This window comes from Portunus trituberculatus, chromosome 25, assembly GCF_017591435.1.
Source record: "Portunus trituberculatus isolate SZX2019 chromosome 25, ASM1759143v1, whole genome shotgun sequence".
NCBI lineage: Eukaryota > Metazoa > Arthropoda > Malacostraca > Decapoda > Portunidae > Portunus > Portunus trituberculatus.
In genome coordinates this window covers 15,114,441-15,135,825 of record NC_059279.1, presented here as the reverse complement: position 1 = coordinate 15,135,825, position 21,385 = coordinate 15,114,441, and the positions used below count along the sequence as shown (strand labels likewise).

The window sequence follows — 21,385 nt, the reverse complement described above, 5'->3', positions numbered from 1 at the left end:
TTGGCCACATAAAACAAAGCTCACTCTGTTGTTGCTCTATTACCTCCCATAGCGTGATACATATATGAGTGATTGTAGTCGATGATTCCCTTGTAGGCCGAAGCATGACGAATGTGGAAACGGCTGATGTGGAAACGGCTGGATGCGGAAAGACCTGAGATGCAAGGATATTGGGAAATGCTGAGTGATTTACAGCTGCGCCTAATCTCGGTGACTTGTGGTTAGCGAACTAGAAGGGAATAACAAACATCCTTATCTTGCTGTAGGAGGGAGTGTTCTGAGTTACTTAAGCAATGTATAGGCTTTATGAACGCAGATATGTGTAGCTTACCGGCACAGCAGTTACAAACGTATATAAGGCAAAGCGGAGAGAGAGAGAGAGAGAGAGAGAGAGAGAGAGAGAGAGAGAGAGAGAGAGAGAGAGAGAGAGAGAGAGAGAGAGAGAGAGAGAGAGAGAGAGAGAGAGAGAGAGAGCATGAGATAGCAATATAGTGTGGCCACGTGATACACAATAAGGAACCATGAAGATAGGCGAGATGCTGATAACTCTCCTTCTCGTAATGTTCGTAACACTTAGAAATTTTCCAGTATCTTAAATGTATCGATTATAGTAGTTTTGAAGTATAATGTGGTTTTCCATGTGTTTTATGTTTCATGTGTTTATTTCCTATTTGATTGAGACATGTGGAACGGTAATGATTGTGGTTATTCGCATAAAGAGACTATTAATTCTACTATGTCAAAATATTTTCTTTGATTTCTTACATGTGGTGATCAAAATATTTCATGTTGCGTGGGTTCATATATGTGTTTAGTGATGGAAAGTGAGCGCTACTGAATTACCTGATGGAGCCAGTTACGTGTGGCTTTAAATCTCTTATCCATATTAACTGAAAGAAAAAAAATATGTGTAGTTAGTTGTTTAATCTAGAGCTTAATGGTTTGCTTCCATTCATTTAATAGAGTTGAACTTAAAACTAGACTAAGATATGAAGTGAAGTTATTGTGTTTTCCTGCTCGTGTAGTTAGAATAGTTATGTACTATTTCTTCTTCTTCTTCTTCTTCTTATTATTATTATTATTCTTATTATTATTATTCTTCTTATTATTATTATCATTATCATTCTTATTATTGTTATTATTATTATTATTATCATCATATTCCTCCTTCTTTTCTTCCTCCTCCTCTTCCTATTCCTCTTCTTCTATTCGAGTTACTTTCTTCTTCGTCACCCTTAAAAAAATCATCATACAGACAGTAAAGGACAACAATGTTTCTTTTCTTTGGTGGCTGATGACTAACAGATGATGATGAGTAACACTTTGCAACATTCAGCAGGTGGAGACGAGGCATGAAATCAAAAGGAAATGGCAGCAGACAGGCCACATATCAAGATAGCAGCAGGGGAGGTGAGTGAGTGTTTTTTTTTTTTTTTTTTTTTTACGGTAAGGCCTATAGCGCCTGTAGGCATACTTGAAGAGTGTATGGGAAGCGCTGTTCAGCTTCCGCCCATTAGTGGCGCAGGCAATTTTATTTATAGTGGTACCCATATTAGGGCTCATATCACCACCCAAGCTCATCTTGAGTGTAACCACCTAGAACCTGGGTATCATGGTGATATGTAGGTAACTTTAAACCACTCGACAAATGGCAAAGTGTTTTAAGGCTGTATGTGGTGGGATTCGAACCTACGCGTGGACGTCTGCCCGATCCCACGCTCTGTGTGTGTGTGTGTGTGTGTGTGTGTGTGTGTGTGTGTGTGTGTGTGTGTGTGTGTGTGTGTGTGTGTGTGTGTGTGTGTGTGTGTGTGTGTGTGTGTGTGTGTGTGTGTGTGTGTGTGTGTGTGTGTGTGTGTGTGTGTGTGTGTGTGTGTGTGTGTGTGTGTGTGTGTGTGTGTGTGTGTGTGGGTGTGTGTGTGCGTGTGTCAATCTCTCTCTCTCTCTCTCTCTCTCTCTCTCTCTCTCTCTCTCTCTCTCTCTCTCTCTCTCTCTCTCTCTCTCATTCTTCCGCTAATATCTCAGCTTTCTAAATATTGTCCTTGTTACATTTTCTGAAAATTTTCTTTTCTTCCTTAGTTTTTCATTTCACCATATTTACTATCTTTATCATGCTTCTTTTATCCTTGTGTTCTTCCTTTACACCTATTCTTTAAATTTCGATTTCTCTTTTTTAATTGCATATTTTAGCTTTCACCCCTACATCTCTTTTCCTTCCTTCTATGGTCTCTTTTTCATCATTTTTACTTAATGGGGTGTCTTTTTTTATTTTTTCCTATCATGTTATGCATTATTTTTTTTCATTTATGCCTATTGCCTTTATTCTATTTCTTGCATAATACCTTCGTGATGCAAATCTTTATATTCCTCCCTCTCTCCCTCCCTCTCGATCTGCGCCAGTGGGTTCCATACACCAAGATCGAGAGGGATGTTGGCGGCTCCATCACCATCCAAGGCCCAATGGTGGAACTTCTTAGGATTTTCTCAACGCTTCTGAACTTCGAGTAAGGCAACGCAGGAGGCACAACATTACAACGTTACATAGATTAACTCGGGATTTTTTTGTGTGTGGATAGTTTCTGCATTTTTCTTGGACTGTTTATCTCTTTTTTTTATGTAAGAGAGGAAATCTAGTCAAAGGCAACATAAATGACTAAACAAAAATGCCCACTTAGACGCCAGTACCCGAGCAGGTCGGGGAAAGTTAACCAAAAGAATGGGATAAATGTCTTTAAACCTCCCTCTTAAAATAAGTTGAGGTCATAGGAAAATGGAAATACAGAAGCAGGTAAAGAGTTTCAGAGTGTACCCTTTGCCTTGTACAGGGCGAGAGTGGTCTATAATTTACTTTTACTTTTCTGGTTTTGAGATGAAAACTAGTAAAGGAATGGAATTTTCGGCTCAGTTTTCTAAAAGAGTTGAAAAAAATTAAGTTGATGAAGGAGATAATTATAGTTATTTTATGAGGATGTTCAAAGTTATCACAGTCAATCGGGCATAGCCCTTAACTTTAAAAAGCTAGAGTCATTTGCAGTTTTGTAAATATATATGTAATAGTACCTCTCAATTAGACAGTTTATAGAAAATATTAAATACGCCTATTTCTTTTAATTTTATATACATATACATATATATATATATATATATATATATATATATATATATATATATATATATATATATATATATATATATATATATATATATATATATATATATATATATATATATATATATATATATATATATATATATATATATATATATATATATATATATATATATATATATATATATATATATATATATATATATATATATATATATATATATATATATATATATATATATACAAGTTAAGTGATAGGACGACCACAGCAGTCAGCACCAAACAACAGTACTTCTCTTTATCTATACGTCCATGTTTTTTTTCTCTCTATTTCATGTATTGGTGTGGCCAGTGACACACAAATGATTCGGGATGGAAGAATATAGCTTGTCTGATTCCTGCTCGCAGTAGAAAGTTAAAAAAGGACTTCCAAATCGGTTTAATTCGAGGGATGCATTGATATTCTTTTTAAATCGTTCAAGTCGTATAAGAAAGAAAAAAAACAGAAACAGGCAAAGTTCCATAAATTAAGATACCAATCAACTCTTGCATTAGTGATGTGAATAACAATAGAAAGTACTGAAATATTCTAACTACTCAATTAAAAGGCACCTTTAAAAATAGTATCTTAAAAACTATCACATTTTATAAGGTTTATAAGGAACCATAGCAGCTGAAAGACTAAAAAAAAAAGAAAAAAAAGTGCAATATTTATCCATGCTCTAATTCATTCTCTTCAGTTATGAGTTACTTCCCGCCCCTGGCAACCTGTGGGGCGGCCCTCTGGCTAATGGCACCTGGACTGGAATGCTGGGAATGCTGCACCGACAGGTAAAACGAAAAATCCAGGTGTATGTGTGGAATTTGACCTAATGTGATGCCAAGTGGGTACAGTCAAGAAGGGAGAATTAATAGGTGAGGAGATAGGTAAAGCAAACACAAAAATACAAAGTTTCCAGAGAGGACATAAGAAGGGACAGGTAAAGAGAGTCAACACATAAACACGTTCACCACTAAGATACTCACGTTCATCTCCTTCACCGCCTTCGTCACTTCCTTCAGAAATTGTTGCACCTCCCACAGTGACCTAGGAAGAAATTGAAAAAAAGTTAACAGAAGACTCAGTTTAAATTTAGTTACGTCACTCATTCACCTATCCAGCTGTATGTAGGTCTACTTATCTATGCATTTTAGTCTAAGGGTGATTTTTTTTTTCATAATTGCTGTTTTGTCTTCCTAATTATTATACATGAGAGGAAACTGTGTCATCGAATAATCTTTTCATGGCGTTGCAATTGTGATCTCAATTGAGAATGAAGGGAAAGGGATGGAGACGAGGAGAAGGAAGAGGAGAGGAGGAGGAAGAATAGGAAGAAGGACGAAGGAAATAAAGGTAGAGGGAGAGGAGGAGAAAATAAGAAGAAAGAATAAGAGAACGAGGGAAGAGAAATAACCGAAAGAGGGAGAGAAGGAGGAGGAGGAGAAAAGGAAAGGGAAAAGTAGAGAGAGAGAGAGAGAGAGAGAGAGAGAGAGAGAGAGAGAGAGAGAGAGAGAGAGAGAGAGAGAGAGAGAGAGAGAGAGAGAGAGAGAGAGAGAGAGAGAGAGAGAGAGAGAGAGAGAGAGAGAGAGAGAGAGAGAGAGAGAGAGAGAGAGAGAGAGAGGAATAATAGGGAAAGGAATAATAGGGAAAAGAAAAAAGGGCTAAAAAATGGAAGAGAAATGAATAAAAACAAAGGAAAAAACACGAATATAACCACATACTTCAAATTCACAACCTCAAAAAGAAATAACCACGGACTTCAATTCACAACCTCAAAACACAACCCTCCTTTATTCAACTTGTCTGAGAATGAATTAAGCATCTCACACCCTCCTTTAATTAAAAAAAAAATCACTGTTCACCTCCACTGAGCGAAGGTTCTCACACAGGAGGCGGAGCTGGCCATCGCGCCCTTCTTCGTCACGCCACAGAGGGAGAGCGTGTGTGACTTCTCCGTGACAGTGTTCAGTGACTACCAGGCCATTCTGATGCAGCGCCCCAAACTGCAGAGTGACGTGGCTGGGTTCATCAAGCCCTTTACTCTGGAGGTGGGTCTAGGGAAAGGCAGAGATTTGTTTATCAATTTATTTATATATGGATTTGAAGCAGTATCGTACCCTAAATTTCTAGCTAACATGTACGCTACACTGGCTAGAGTAAATGATACCTAAGTTCAGTGTAAGAGAGAAGATAGGCAGATATTTTTATCATCACATCTCTAAATCTTATCTAGGGTCTTAAATTGCTGTACACTACGTTGATTGGATTAAAGAATAGCAAGGATCAGTATAAAAGAAAGAAAAAGTGGTGTGATATACAAATACTGTTGTTTGTGGGAGGTTATAAATTTTCGTCGGTATAATATCAGTTAAGATGCGTTGTAGAAGAGTGCCATGGAGAAAGATGTGAGAGCAGGAGAGGGTGGGTGAAGAGGAGTATAGGTAAAATACGTCGAATAAAATATAAGTGTGTGTGTGTGTGTGTGTGTAATTTTTTTTCATCTCGGTCGCCTGCTGGTCACCCAGCCAGTCTTTCCCATTACGGAGCGAGCTCAGAGCTCATAGACCGATCTTCGGGTAGGACTGAGACCACATCAACACACTCCACACACCGGGAAAGCGAGGCCACAACCCCTCGAGTTACATCCCGTACCTATTTATTGCTAGGTAAACAGGGGCCATACATTAAGAGCCTTGCCCATTTGCCTCGCCGCTTACCGGGACTCGAACCCAGGCCTCTCGATTGTGAGTCGAGCGTGCTAACCACTACACTACGCGGTGTGTGTGTGTGTGTCTCTGTGTGTGTGTGTGTGTGTGTGTGTGTGTGTGTGTGTGTGTGTGTGTGTGTGTGTGTGTGTGTGTGTGTGTGTGTAATTATCCTATCTGACACACACAGGTCTGGCTCCTGATCGCGGTGAGCTTCCTGGCCATCAGCTCCATCGTGGCGTTAGTGTCGGGGAAGGAGGCGGCACTGTTTCAAACTCCCCTGACCCGCCCCTGGGCACGCTCCGTCATCATGGCTGTGCAGACCGTGACGCAGGAAAGTGAGTTTGTGCACTTCAGACTCTTCAGACTCTCGAGAAATGGCAGATGTTGTTTCATTGTCTGAAAACCCAGTGTTAGAGAAGAGGGTGAGGCTTTCCTGTTAGTGACATAAGATAGTCGTTTTCAATAACTAATGGTGCTTCTTCTACAGCCTCAGAGTGGGTGCCGCCACATGACGCAGGCCGAATGTTGCTCACCACCTGGCTGCTGGCGTCCCTGGTGTTCATGTCCTCCTACAGCGGCATCCTCACCGCCATGCTCACCGTGCCGCGGGTCACCATCCCCATTGACTCCCTGGCAGATCTGGTGGCGCAGGATGACCTGCCCTGGAGGCTGGAGGCGGGCTCCATGATGTACTCGTTCTTCGAGGTGAGTCTCTGCTTCTCTGGGGAAGAACGTTGATCAAGGGCGGAGATGAAATGAGCAGTGGATTGAATTGCTACTGACTTCCTCAAAGTTTACAGCACATATAAATAGTGAACTGTTTATTGGGAAAGTAAGTATCTGAAACAGACTTTTTATTGAAATGGGAAGTGCACATGGCGCATCCATAAGTGACGGAACAAATATAGACTATAATTTTTAAAGGTAAGGCATGACATGTGTGGAATTGACTCATTGGTCTCAAATCCTTCCTTCTCATGAATGTTATAGGAGTAACAGTTGAATTTTTTTTCTTTTTTTATTCCGCCATTCTTTATGCTCGTGGCCTGTCGCTTTCACACATAAAAAAAAGATGAAAAAATAATGACATGAGTTGGCAGGCAAATAAGCCTTGCGTTGATATGAGTTCCTCTCCCTGGGCATTTTGCAGGAGTCCGATGATCCCATAGGCCGCAGGGTTTTTCTGGAGAAGGCGGGCACCTTTCAGGACTGCTGGGCGGCGCGGCAGGACGTCGCTAGCGGGGAGTTCGCGGCCATCTGTGACAGGACCACCATGATGAAGGCCATGTCGTGGGACTTCAGGTGCTGGCTGAGTCTCGTCCTTCGCACTACACACGCCACGACTCTAATAACACAGACTTCTCCTTTCTCAGTTATTTAAGAACCCAAAACTCGTTTGTACACTCGCAAATCCCCTAAGTGTATCTTTAATCTTATAAACCAGCGATTGGTATCTTCACCTCAGGAATAGTAATTACATTAAATAGAGACTCATTTCACGTCTCTGCCTCTCCCTGCAGCACTACGGGCAACTGTCACCTGTACATGTCGCAACAGAAGGTGTACAGCAGTGGGATTCTCTCCATTGGCTTCAAGACAAAGTCAAAATACCTGCCGCCAGCAAACAAGATGTAAAGACTCACACAAGTCCTTGATACCATTTATCTTTTTACATTGTCTACAAGAAAAATTATCATACAAAAACAATTTGACAAAAGATAAAAAAAAAAAAAAAAGGGCCTCAAATCAAATGTAACACTTAATAGTCCAGTCGTAACGTAGTGACTTGCCTGCAGCCTGCTGGTGCTGAAGGAGGCGGGTCTGCTGGACAAGTGGCTGGGGGAGCAGATCACCAACACCACTCAGTGTCTTCGTCCACCCTCGGCAGACTCCAGGGAGGGCGTGTCTCCGCTAAGCGTGACAGCCTTTTCAGGACCCCTTGCTTTTCTCGGTCTGGGTAAGCCTGAGTGATTCATTGTTACTGCGATTTAAGTGTTAGTCTCATTAATCATGTTGTTGGTGCTGAGAATTGGAAACTTTTAGATTAGGTTAACTTACGTATAGGGATGAGCGACTGCAAGGATATCTACATTTTGTACAGGAGCTGCCACGAAGAGAGTTGCTAAAACTTTCCTTATACTTTTACACTTTAATGTTCGATGGATTCAATTTTATATAAATGAGCCATGAATTTTTTGCACCTTCTCCGAATGTGACTAATTTTGTATTTTCCAGGGCAAGCAGGTTGTAAGATTGTTTTCAGTCTAGTTGTCAGTAGTACTAGTAATAATTGGTGTATTCTTTAGATAGAGTGTTTTCTTATGATTTCATTAATCATAATTTCTAAATCTAAATTATCTAAATTTCATTAATTTAGATAGACATGCTATCTTTTCTTTAAGACTAAGATTGCTTTTTTATTGCAGCATTTCTTATTAGATGGACTTGAGGGTTTCATAAATCTTATTTCTCTGTAGTAAGTAACCCACTTTGCTAGATCATGATTTCACTTATACGTTTACTAATTTCCTTTCTTCAACAAAAGAAATTCAAGTGAAAACCATAAGGAAAAAATAGATCCGTACACACACACACACACACACACACACACACACACACACACACACACACACACACACACACACACACACACACACACACACACACACACACACACACACACACACACACACACACACACACACACACACACACACACATAATTATAACCCATCCCCTTCCCACACAGGCCTGACACTGGCGGTTGTGGTGTTCCTGATGGAGATGATGGTCGGCGTGGAGAGGAAGAAATGAAGGTAATGAAACTCAGCATTATGTCTCACCTCAGCCAGAACCACGGACCATGGGTGAACTCTCCGACCAATGTGATCCCTTCAAACGTAATAAAATGTAAATGAAGTTCCGAGTTAGTTTTAAAAAGCACCACTGACATGATAAGTGATGGAACAGCTTAAAAATTATCGTTCATCTGTTCAAAATTTTGCATCTCATAATTTTAGATGATCCTTATTAACTGTACTTTTATGAGGGAGGCAGTGGCGTAGTGGATAAGGTGGTGAGCGTGGAATCGGGCAGACGTCCACGCGTAGGTTCGAATTCCACCACGTACCGCCTTGAAACTATGCCATTTGTCAAGTGGCTTAAAGTTACCTACATGTCACCATGATACCCAGGTTCAAGGTGGTTCCACCAAAGATGCGCTTGGGTGGTGATATGGGCCCTAATATGGGTACCACTACAGATAAAATTGCCTGCACCACTAATGGTTGGAAGCTGAACAGCGCGTCCTATACATACTCTTGAAGTAAACCTACAGGCGCTATAGGCTATAGCGTAAAAAAAAAAAGAAAAAAAAATTAACGGACTGGTATCTTTAGTAGCTTTTTTCTCTGTCTTTTTATTCCATTTGTCCTTCATGAATAAATAATGTAGTTTGTCTTGCCTCAGTTAAACCGTCTAAGGCTATGAAGCTAAAGGTAGTGGTACAGTAATTAGCAGAGTTAGTCTTCATCTAAAAGTAAAAACAATAAAAAACGGATTAGATGTCTTCGCAATATACTTAAATAAATGAAAAAAACAAAAATATCTTATTGAATGATGAAAAAATGTCCTCTTATTGTAGTTCAGCAGGCATAGTTTTGTTTCAGTCGCAGCGTAAGAATGATGGAATGAAAGATCGTTACCTAACATTCCACGTGTCGCATAATCAAAAACCTATCTTCCATTCTACTAAAAAGGAAATTTAAGGCTTTTCCATTCCAACAGACAGAGACGAGAACCTTTCAATTCTAGTCAAATAAAACAGATCATTAAATTCCTCTGTTGTTGTTCATTCCTTTATCAATCACTGTAAGTATTAAATAATGTATGTTTCTTTTCTTGCGTATCCCAGACTTGATTTATTATGATATGTTCGCTATCTTTGTTTCATTCATCTTTTTTATTATGAAGTGTATATTTTTCCTATTCTTATTTCATTTTATTATTTTATCTTCCGTATCCGTATCTGGTTATATATTGGCGCTTTTTCTATTTATTATGAAGTGAGTATTGCTTCTCATTCATTTGGTTTCTTATTAATTTTGTTTTCTTATTTTAGCTTCCCTTTTAGCATCGGGTTTTATGTCACTATTTGGATGAGATCGCCTTTTTTTTTCATGTCTTGGCCTATAGCGTCTGTAGGTAACTTCAAGAGTATTGGAAGCCCTGTTAAGCTTCACAAATTAGAGGTGCAGGCAAGGTTAGGTTAGGTTAGGTTAGCTTAGGTTTTATTTATAGTGGTACCCATATTAGGGCCCATATCACCACCCAAGCACTTCTTTGGTGTTGTTGAGGTTGTGTTTGATCAAGTGTTGTGGACAGGAAACATGCGCGTTAATGGGGGAAGTATTTTCTTTTACGGCGCAGCGAGACGAGATTTATTGTTGTACTTTGGAGAAATGACTTGTTGTGTAATGATTCAAAATAAAGTATACGATTTGCAAGTGATTCTTTGTTGTCGCTTTTGTTGTTGTTGTTCTTGTTGTTGTTGCTGTTGTTGTTGATGTTATTATTTTTGTTTTTTCGTCATCGCCTTCTTCTTCTTTTCTTCTTCTTCTTCTTCTTTTTCTTCTTCTTCTTCTTCTTCTGCTTTTTCTTCTTCGTCTCTTCCTTTTCTTTTCATTCTGCTTCTTCTTCCATTTCTATTGCTGTTTCTTGTTTCTCTTCTTCAGAATCTACCTAATGTGTGTGTGTGTGTGTGTGTGTGTGTGTGTGTGTGTGTGTGTGTGTGTGTGTGTGTGTGTGTGTGTGTGTGTGTGTGTGTGTGTGTGTGTGTGTGTGTTTGTGTGTGTGTGTGTGTGTGTGTGTGTGTGTAGAAGTACTGGTATGCTACAGTAGGAATCACTTAAAAACTTTCTTCTGCAACCTAAACGTTTCACACACTGTTTCTTCTTCCTTGTTGCTAAAAGGAGATGTGAAATAAACAACACCGATTGCCCTTCATGTGACGGCCAGTTTAACATTACCAATAAATCATCAGTAATATTTCTCGTTCCCTATTGACTTCCCTTTACTACTATTGGCTTTTTATTATGAGAGATCGCAGATTTTAAGTAATAAACGCATAGACAAGCAATTTAATACCCTATCACAACCATAGAAGAATATACAAATTCAAAAGGTGAAAAAAATATGAAGGTACACGAGTCAGTCTTCAGGAAAGTCACTAAGGAAGGGTCAAGTAGCGATAGAAACCTTATATAAGTGTTAGTCTCCTTTGCTCCACGACGCCGCCAATGTACTGTGACCTCCTGCTATGCCTCCCGTGACCATAACATTGCGGGCTGTTAATCTCTTAAAGTGCTTCAAAGTAATGGACCATAGAAGATGAAGGGGATCGATGATATATAAGATAATGGAGGAGGAGGAGGAGGAGGAGGAGGAGGAGGAGGAGGAGGAGGAAGGGGAGAAGGAGGAGGAATAGAAGCAGGTTAGTGGATTGCCTAATAGAACGTAAAACCGACTTCCATTAGTATATAAGGTATTTCTCTCTCTCTATGTAGGTGAACGAGGCAGCCGTCACCTCACCTCGCCACACTCCACACCTCTCCACGCCACGTCCAGGTAATCCAGTCACGCACACGGTGAATATTAGACTACCTTTCGCTCTCTATTCATTTATTGACTAGCAAAAAGTGTTTATTTAATGACTGGCTAAGGAAATCCTGAGTGAGTTTCTTTTTTTGCGTGTATATTATGGAGACTTTTCCAGGTCAGTTTGTGTTGTTTCCTTCTTCTTACGTATTTTTCACTTATATCCTATAGGGTAATATTTGACTCTACCTAGTTATATCCCATTCACGCGGATACAATCTCTCTTTTTAATACGACCTGTAAGAGATATATTTTTTTACTTAACTTCCTTCAAACAGAGAAGGTCCGGACAACAGACGCCAGCCACCCTCACCGCACCTGTGGAGTCTTTCTCTTGTACCCACGCAAGAAAACACTCGCTGGTATACTCATCTCTAAGGGAACATGATGGACAATAAAACTATGATAAAGGTTTGCGTTGAGCAGGTAATTAGTTTTTTGGTATTTTCCACGTTAGAAAACACTCAAATACTTGATAAATTTGTAAAAGTCTTACGCAAAGGGTTTGAAATTCTATAAATGTTGACAAAATAAGGTTAAACTGAATGTGGAAATATTCTTTATTAATATTAAGGTAGACATTATTATTCACACTTTCTGCACAGAAAAACCATGAAAAAACCCCCCAGCATATATATACGTGGCAGAATACTACATCGAACGTCCTTATTCATAAACTTGTCTAATCTGTTGAAACTCCGCCATGACTCAATACTAACGAACCGATAGCTAAGTATGTTCGTGACCTCGCTAAGTACAACCAGTCCTTGCTTCCAGTGGCTGCCCTACTCCTCCGTCACTAAGCTGCCTGACGGTAACCTGACCACGGGGGGACCGATGGGGAAACTACTGGATGCCTTCGCCCGTTACCTGAACTTCGAGTGAGAGAGAGAGAGAGAGAGAGAGAGAGAGAGAGAGAGAGAGAGAGAGAGAGAGAGAGAGAGAGAGAGAGAGAGAGAGAGAGAGAGAGAGAGAGAGAGAGAGAGAGAGAGAGAGAGAGCGAGCGAGAGAGAGAGAGAGAGAGAGAGAGAGAGAGAGAGAGAGAGAGAGAGAGAGAGAGAGAGAGAGAGAGAGAGAGAGAGAGAGAGAGAGAGAGAGAGAGAGAGAGAGAGAGAGAGAGAGAGAGAGAGAGAGAGAGAGAGAGAGAGAGAGAGAGAGAGAGAGAGAGAGAGAGAGAGAGAGAGAGAGAGAGAGAGAGAGAGAGAGAGAGAGAGAGAGAGAGAGAGAGAGAGAGAGAGAGAGAGAGAGAGAGAGAGAGAGAGAGAGAGAGAGAGAGAGAGAGAGAGAGAGAGAGAGAGAGAGAGAGAGAGAGAGAGAGAGAGAGAGAGAGAGAGAGAGAGAGAGAGAGAGAGAGAGAGAGAGAGAGAGAGAGAGAGAGAGAGAGAGAGCCTTTTCAAACCTCCTTAACGCTTTGAGTACCATGACGCGTTTCCATATTCATTCTGCTTACTATTTCGTGATTTTATACAGCTTCGGAAACTCATGTGGGAGATTGAAATAGTGAAGATTGTGGCCATTAATTTTCTGACCTCCATAGACCTTTCCTAATGTCATAAAAATGGTCGAATCGTACACAAATGTCAAAGTAAAAACGTGTCCAAGCATTGAAGGGGCTAAGACCTATTTTTTCTCAATTTTCTTTTGTCATAGATTTATTGATTTTATTACTTCTCATTTTCTTCCCTTTTATCTTCCTTCATCTTTGTGTTTGTGTGTAGTTTTCCTTTGTTTCCTCCTTCAGGTATGAGTTGGTGCAGCCTCCAGACGGTAAATCAGGCATCAAGCTCGCCAATGGTTCCTGGAATGGCATGATTGGAATGGTACACCGCAACGTGAGTCTTCCAGTAGTGTTGTCAGTCTTCCCTCGAAGCCTTACACTCCTAGCAGCCTTTTTCCCAGAACAGCGACTAATGATTAATCCGATAGTTCATGTTCTTTGTTTTCTTTTACTCTTCAGTAGATAAATGATACGTAGTGTGTCGGGTACTTGTCAGCTTGAGTAAAGCATGAAAGAGCGTAATGAATTCAGCTGGGCTTTCGGCATATGAATTGGATATCTTCTTAATGTCTCTCCATGATATAATTGCAGCGATGATACATTTTTCTCTTCTCCAATCTTGTACTCTGCTTGAAATTGGGTAACCAAGGTAGGATATCTTTATTCACACATTTATTTATTCACATTCATTGGCATTTCCTCACATGACTTTTGAATGTCTAAATGAAAACGATGATCAGTTAAGCTGTTTATACACCAACATCTGCAGAATGAGTAAGGAGAGTTGGATTACATTAATGCATCTGAACACTCCAAAGCTCTTTTCCTTATCTGACCGTATCAACTGACTGAATCACATATAGAATATCCCGTTGAGGTCCAGGTCTGTATGCATTTCTGTTATCATGACTGCTCTCCTTTCGTCCTTATTGCAGACAACTACCCATTCTTGTTTTATATTTTCTTATATTTATATTTATCCATATCTTTCTACTGCCCATCCTTCCTACTCGTGGTCATTTCAATAACCCCACACAAATCTATTTTAATATTCCTTGCTATGCTCTAACATGTAGCTCACCACATCTCTTCGCGCTTCAACCCACGAGATCCAGGACGACGCCCACTTAAAACCTCAACCTCCGGCAGGAAGTAGAGATGGCGCTGGGACCCTTCAGTGTGACGGCGCAGCGAGAAGAGGACATTGACTTCTCCATGGCAGTGCTGAGAGATAACCAGGCCATCATCACTGCCAGACCGACGGTGCAGGAGGACATGGCAGGATTCCTGAAGCCCTTCGATCTAGTGGTTGTAGTAGTGGCAGCAGTGATGGTCGTGGCAGTAGTGATAGTAGTGGTGGGAGTGGTGATGGTAATCCTGACACAGTAATTGACCAAAAAGAGCATTGTTTACTGATCTGTGATTTTTCTCCTCGCCTCGTGCAGCTGTGGGCGCTGGTATTGGCGAGCATGGTGGCTATGGCGGGCAGCGTGGTCGGCGTGGTGGCGGGGGAAGGAAGGATCTTCGGTGAGGCGCCAAAAAACATCGTGGCCAAGACGTGTCTCTGTGTCCTCTCTACACTTATGCAGGATGGTGAGGCAGAACGTGTCAGCTTCTGGGAGTTTTTTCTAATATTTCTTTATTTGTACTACCATTGTGTTTCTCCTGCTTGCCAGAGCCTGGCTACTCAAGAGTGAGTGATGTTCAAAGTAACTCTAAACATTTGGCAACCCATTCCCTTGAGAACCTTACTCTGTATGGAATCGCAACACTTTTTCAGAAGTGTGTAGCGTGATTATTTCTTGCAGATTGTAATCTCAAGAGAAAAATTATTACTTGGCTATTTCACTTATGTGTCGTCACATTTTACATGTAACTTTTGTGCAACATGAGAATTCAAAATGATGCTCTCTTTCTTTCCTGAAGAGTGCGATCAAAACACAGGAAAATTCAGATAGGATTGTTGGCGTTGCTTCTCATTTATCACAGTCGCCAGTTTTTGTTGCCTTCATCAGCTAACACTTTGTCTTGAGGAGTAGCATCGTTTAGACGATGGCAATTGAAGCTAATTAAGTATATTTATCTGACTTTCTACGCAGGTTCCCGCTTCCTTTCACTCCTTCTCCATCTCCTGCAGGATCAGAATGGGTGCCGCCCCATGACGCCGGTCGCGTGCTCCTGACCACCTGGCTGCTGGCTTCCATGGTGTTCATGTCGTCTTACGAAGGCATCCTGGTCGCCATGCTCACCTTCCCCCGGGTCTCTATCCCCATTGATTCTCTCACTGAACTGGTACACCAAGACGATCTGCCCTGGAGGTTGGAGTACGGCGCCATGATGGCACGCATGAAGGCAGGTCAACATTAAATTTGTCTTTCTTCATGTCGGGACAAGCATTAACACTCACTTACTTTGCGAGTCAAAGAAATTTTTATTTCGACAATTTTCAATAAAACCTTGTGATAGTTGTTGGAGTTTTCAATAGTGTCTTTATGGCTCCAGTGAAGGCCTATCAAGTACTTTACACTCTATATGGGATACAAACTTATAGAAATCGAAGTCAACATCACTGAGGTTTTCGAAAATAGTCCTTATACATATTGCAAAGCATCACAAAATATTGTTACAATTTCCTGAAGTATAAATTCGAATGCATTCCTGATATATTAAAGAGACACAAGATTAATCTCCACAAAAGAAGAGAAGACAAACTTGTATACGTAATATCTTTCTTAACATTGACGCGTTTGAATGTTACCTTTCATTCATTCCCTTGGCAGGATTCCGACTACGAAGTGTGGCAGAAAGCCTTCCACGGCATGTCTGGCACCATCCCTAACTGCTGGTCGGCGCGGAAAGACCTCATCAGGGGAAAGTTTGCTGCGGTGTGCTACGAAATGACCATGATGAAGACTATCTCGTGGGACTTCAGGTAACCATGCCGGGAAGCTACTCGCGATGATGTTTATCTTTTAATGCTAAGAGGGAAAAACAGAACAAGAGCAACAAAAAGATTAAAACAAGAAAGGCTCAGTGAGATACCAGTCACCAAACAAGACTGCACATAATGTAGTAATATATAAAAATTGTCTTTTCTCATTGTAAAAACTTGTGACGTTCTTATCCACATACACACACACACACACACACACACACACACACACACACACACAGCACCTCAGGCCAGTGTCACCTGTACATCGCCCACGAAAGGGTTTACTCCGTCATGGTCGCTATCGCCTTCAGGACTAACTCTCTCTTCCTCGAGGGCGCCAATGATATGTGAGCAAAAAATGAAAAAGAAAGAAAAGCGAGCACAAACTATTCGCTTTGACTTTTTTAACATAAACTGAGTAAATAATCTTGTTCTCCTTTCTTTATTCCCTTTTACTACCCAATGCACTTCCTCTTCCGTGCTCAAGAACTCTTTACTTTTACACATTCCTTCCTTCCCTAACCCATTCATTCTTTCCTGTATATTTGCTGCAATAATCTCACGAATACTATCTTATTTTTCCTTCACGTATCCATGCCAGCAATGAATAAGACACATCTACTCATCTTCACCGCAGCATCTCCAGACTCATCGAGGCAGGACTCCTCGACTACTGGCTCATCTCGGAGATATCCAACACCACACAGTGCCTCAAGCCCCCCACGGCAGACCAAAGCCAGGGAGTGCAGCCCCTTTCACTCACTTCCCTGCTGGGCACCATGTACCTGCTGACGGCGGGTGAGAGAGAGAGAGAGAGAGAGAGAGAGAGAGAGAGAGAGAGAGAGAGAGAGAGAGAGAGAGAGAGAGAGAGAGAGAGAGAGAGAGAGAGAGAGAGAGAGAGAGAGAGAGAGAGAGAGAGAGAGAGAGAGAGAGAGAGAGAGAGAGAGAGAGAGAGAGAGAGAGAGAGAGAGAGAGAGAGAGAGAGAGAGAGAGAGAGAGAGAGAGAGAGAGAGAGAGAGAGAGAGAGAGAGAGAGAGAGAGAGAGAGAGAGAGAGAGAGAGAGAGAGAGAGAGAGAGAGAGAGAGAGAGAGAGAGAGAGAGAGAGAGAGAGAGAGAGAGAGAGAGAGAGAGAGAGAGAGAGAGAGAGAGAGAGAGAGAGAGAGAGAGAGAGAGAGAGAGAGAGAGAGAGAGAGAGAGAGAGAGAGAGAGAGATTGTGTCTAAAGATAACCGAAAGACATGTTAATGCAGGTCATTAACCCTTTAAGTACTACAACACTGACTTATTTTCAGCCAACATCCCATTACTAAAGTGAATTGACTCTTAAGACAACCTTCCTGTAATAAGAGTACTAAAAATGACCTCTGGCTACTCACCGGCTACATAACACTATATACCCTCATTAATTCCTTTCATAATTAATAACTGGTGTGATTTTGTGAAGTCTAGAAAGTGTCTTTGGTGCTGAAAGGGTTAAAACAGGTATAGCTCAGGTGACAGGACTCATTACAGGTGTTCTTTCCCTTAGGTTGGTCAGTGGCACTTTTGGTCTTCGTGATGGAGTACCTAGCGGCGGTTCTCAAGCCCCCAGCACCGTCTCCGCCTCCGCCTCCGCCGCCCTCCGTCACCATCACCCACGTCATCACACTGCAGGATGGCGCGACATTACACCGCTCATATCACCACTCTTAATCTCTTCAGTACCAGGACGCGTTTCCTCATATTCAATCTGGTTAACATTTGGTGATTGTACATCTCCAGAAACATATGTTTGGATTAAAATAGTGAAGACTTTGGCCATTATTCTTTTGACCATCACAAACACTTCCTAATGCAAATAAAATCATTTAATCATACCTAAAAAGAAATCAAGATAAAAATGCGTCTCAGTATTAAAGGGTTAACCTGGTGTGACGGGGCGCTGCTGTGGCAGTGGGTGGCTGCAGATCATTATAAGAAAAATATTGCGTACCTTATTAATCTTAACAATATGATGTTTATTTACCTCGCTACTAATCATATAGCTACGTTTTTTATATAAATTGTTCATGATCTTTTTAAAACTGTATACGTATTTTGGTAAGCAAGTTAAAGACAATATTGCTAGTGCTACTCCTGCTGCTGTTGCTACTGCTGCTACTACTACTACTACTACTACTACTACTACTACTACTATTACTACTACTGCTACTACTACTACTACCACCACCACCACTAGTACGAATACTACCACCACCATCACCACCACTACTACTACCACCACCACCACTACTACTACTACTACTACTACTATTACCACCACCACTACCACTACTACTACTACTAGTACTACCGCCACCACCACCACTACTACTACCACTACCACCACCATTACTTCTACTACTACCTATACTACTACTACTACTATTACTACGACTACTACTAGTACTACTACTACTACTACTACTACTACTACTACTACTACTACTACTACTACTGCTGCTGCTACTACTACTACTTTTACTATTACCAGTCACCTCACCCATCGCTTGACTCAAAAACAATTCCTCGCATGTCATAGTCGCATTGTTGTTTTTGCCTTGGAGGGAAGGAAGGAGTGCTTGGTGAGGGGAGGCACATGAGAGACGCTCGCCACATCTACAACTGACTTATTTCTGCATTTGTAAGTGACTCAGTGCGTGGTGCGTGTCTTCTCATGTCTGTCTTTCTTTCTCTGTACACGAGTCCAATATCTGTCCCATTTATCCTTTCCCTGAACTGTCGGGTAGAAAAAATACACCACTTGTTGTATATGTGTGTGCGTGTGTGTGTGTGTGTGTGTGTGTGTAAGTCGGGGTGGTTGGGTGTGTGCTGAGGTGATGCGAACATTAGTTCATAACTTCACTCCAGCAAGAACACACCAGTATCTTCTTTGTGTCTCCTCAGTCCTCTCGTAAGCAAAGTTGGTGTACATGAATCCCCCCCCCTCTCTCTCTCTCTCTCTCTCTCTCTGTGTGTGTGTGTGTGTGTGTGTGTGTAATTCACTGTTTGATCTGCTGCAGTCTCTGACGAGACAGCCAGACGTTACCCTACGGAACGAGCTCAGAGCTCATTATTTCCGATCTTGGGATAGGTCTGAGACCAGGCACACACCACACACCGGGACAACAAGGTCACAACTCCTCGATTTACATCCCGTACCTACTCACTGCTAGGTGAACAGGGGCTACACGTGAAAGGAGACACACCCAAATATCTCCACCCGGTCGGGGAATCGAACCCTGGTCCTCTGGCTTGTGAAGCCAACGCTCTAACCACTGAGCTACCGGGCCGTGTGTGTGTGTGTGTGTGTGTGTGTGTGTGTGTGTGTGTGTGTGTGTGTGTGTGTGTGTGTGTGTGACGCTGCACAGGTGTACACAACACAAGATGAATGTAGCATCACACCAAGGAACACGTACAAATCCTTGATGTTAGGCTTACATGTAATGGCAGTTTGACAACACATAAACAACGTGACAAAAACAGCACGAAGCCAGTCTAGTTGGATTTTACGCACATTTAGAACACAATTCCTATACTGACGTTGTATAAATCGCTACTTCTTATTTTATTGGAGTACCGTTATCGTCTATGGAGATCGTGGAAAGTGAAGGAGAAGCAGTTACTAGAAGCCGTCCACCGATCCGTCACCAGCAAAATATTGACCATTAAACACGTGGATTACTGGTGAAGGTAACAAACCCTTCACTTCTTCTCACTGGAAAGGCGTAGGAAAAGATGTCATACTATAATATAACCATATGAAAATTTGCCTCCCTACAAAACCAACAACTTTAACACAAGTACCACCATCCATCAACTCCGGAGAATACCCGACCCAACAAAGCTGCCCCACTACCACACTCGAGCCGCTATATAGTAACACCATACCTGACCACCTGACAGACTACTACTCCTGCTACTGGCAAACGGAATCTACTTGTGGTTGAGCATCAGAGTAACCACGTGAAGAAACCATCTTAAAACTACCATCAACAGGTCCAACAAGTGTGTGTGTGTGTGTGTGTGTGTGTGTGTGTGTGTGTGTGTGTGTATTTCACTGTTTGATCTGCTGCAGTCTCTGACGAGACAGCCAGACGTTACCCTACGGAACGAGCTCAGAGCTCACTGTTTCCGATCTTCGGATAGGCCTGAGACCAGGCACACACCACACACTGGGACAACAAGGTCACAAATCCTCGAATTACATCCCGTACCTACTCACTGCTAGGTGAACAGGGGCTACACGTGAAAGGAGACACACCCAAATATCTCCACCCGGCCGGGGATACGAACCCCGGTCATCTGGCTTGTGAAGCCAGCGCTCTAACCACTGAGCTACCGGGCCGTGTGTGTGTGTGTGTGTGTGTGTGTGTGTGTGTGTGTGTGTGTGTGTGTGTGTGTGTGTGTGTGTTCTCAAACAACTGTCTCTTTTTACAATTTTTCTGTCCTCTGTAATAGAGAGAGAGAGAGAGAGAGAGAGAGAGAGAGAGAGAGAGAGAGAGAGAGAGAGAGAGAGAGAGAGAGAGAGAGAGAGAGAGAGAATCACTTTAACTTTTTCTCCTTTTCTAACACGATTCTTGAAATTTTACCTTAACTGGAACAGTGAATCACGTGACAGTCAGTTTAATTGTGCCGATTTGTTTTTCTCCCTTTTTTTCGTATCATAGAATTTCGATACTTTTGACTTCGTTATGGGAAAACTGAAAGCACTTGAGTATGTCTTTAGTCACGTCATTAAAAGCTGGAAGGGCACGCATAAAACATTTCTTTGGACTTTTTTCTGAGTTGATGTTTGAGTGGTGTGCCGTCTGCCTGTGTCCTCTTAGTGTTGTTTCTTCCCACCTTTAGAACATTTGGTGCAGATTTAGTATAGCGTGTATTTACAAACAGGCAAGACAAAGGAGTGATGTGTTACGTAAGACATTTTCGTGCATGAAATTTTTGCACAATTGCATCGTGTCAACTTTCTCGAATATAATGAATAAAAAAAAAATAATACTCTCGTTAGGAGTCATAGGGTAAATTAGTCTCTTGAAAGTGGTTACATCCTGACTTAACGAGTGAAAAAAGCTTGTTTGAAGGCGATTAAAGATTTTACGATCTTGCTGGTTAGGACAAGTGAGACAGATAATTAGAAGACGTTTAAGTCTCTATTCTCACTTAACTAATTGGTCTGTAGTGACGTGGTGAAAGCTGCATGATGAGTAACCCAGGCCGCGGAAGTGATGTGTGAATGAATACTTGAGGTAATTCATGATTTTGTCTTTAAAATCTACTTGGCTGCTTCTTTACTGCCCAGTGCTGGTCTATGACGCTGGCATTGGGTATTGTGATGATAGTGATGATGATGATATAGGATGAAGCAAGATGATGTGTTATAATGTTACAAAAATGGTCTATATAGTACATTTTCTATCGGATAT

The 21,385-nt window shown here is 41.5% G+C and overlaps 2 protein-coding genes and 1 long non-coding RNA gene across 3 annotated transcripts; all 3 read left to right on the top strand.

Annotated features, from left to right (window-relative positions):
* Positions 1-1,333: 1,333 nt before the first annotated feature.
* On the top strand, positions 1,334-8,733 carry LOC123508860 (probable glutamate receptor). Its single transcript, XM_045262845.1, has 10 exons — positions 1,334-1,410; positions 2,398-2,501; positions 3,847-3,937; positions 5,036-5,194; positions 6,042-6,189; positions 6,342-6,559; positions 7,005-7,156; positions 7,375-7,485; positions 7,651-7,811; positions 8,604-8,733. The coding sequence occupies exons 1-10, from the start codon at positions 1,369-1,371 to the stop codon at positions 8,666-8,668; spliced, it is 1,251 nt and encodes a 416-aa protein (XP_045118780.1). The 5' UTR covers positions 1,334-1,368; the 3' UTR covers positions 8,669-8,733.
* A 5,432-nt stretch (positions 8,734-14,165) lies between these two features.
* Positions 14,166-15,374, top strand: LOC123508673. The gene is made up of 3 exons (XM_045262520.1): positions 14,166-14,228; positions 14,264-14,600; positions 15,145-15,374. The coding sequence occupies exons 1-3, from the start codon at positions 14,166-14,168 to the stop codon at positions 15,372-15,374; spliced, it is 630 nt and encodes a 209-aa protein (XP_045118455.1).
* A 370-nt stretch (positions 15,375-15,744) lies between these two features.
* On the top strand, positions 15,745-16,716 carry LOC123508881. The gene is made up of 3 exons (XR_006676021.1): positions 15,745-15,939; positions 16,182-16,289; positions 16,580-16,716. It is a non-coding gene; the product is annotated as an uncharacterized LOC123508881 (long non-coding RNA).
* The last annotated feature ends 4,669 nt before the right edge of the window (positions 16,717-21,385 follow it).

Coding starts and splice junctions, on each gene's coding strand:
- LOC123508860 (XM_045262845.1), top strand. CDS start 1,369: ATGGCAGCAGACAGGCCACATATCAAGATAGCAGCAGGGGAG. Junction 2,502..3,846: donor TCAACGCTTCTGAACTTCGA/GTAAGGCAACGC, acceptor CATTCTCTTCAG/TTATGAGTTACTTCCCGCCC. Junction 3,938..5,035: donor TGGGAATGCTGCACCGACAG/GTAAAACGAAAA, acceptor GTTCTCACACAG/GAGGCGGAGCTGGCCATCGC.
- LOC123508673 (XM_045262520.1), top strand. CDS start 14,166: ATGGCGCTGGGACCCTTCAGTGTGACGGCGCAGCGAGAAGAGGACATT. Junction 14,229..14,263: donor ACATTGACTTCTCCATGGCA/GTGCTGAGAGAT, acceptor CATCACTGCCAG/ACCGACGGTGCAGGAGGACA. Junction 14,601..15,144: donor CTCTACACTTATGCAGGATG/GTGAGGCAGAAC, acceptor CATCTCCTGCAG/GATCAGAATGGGTGCCGCCC.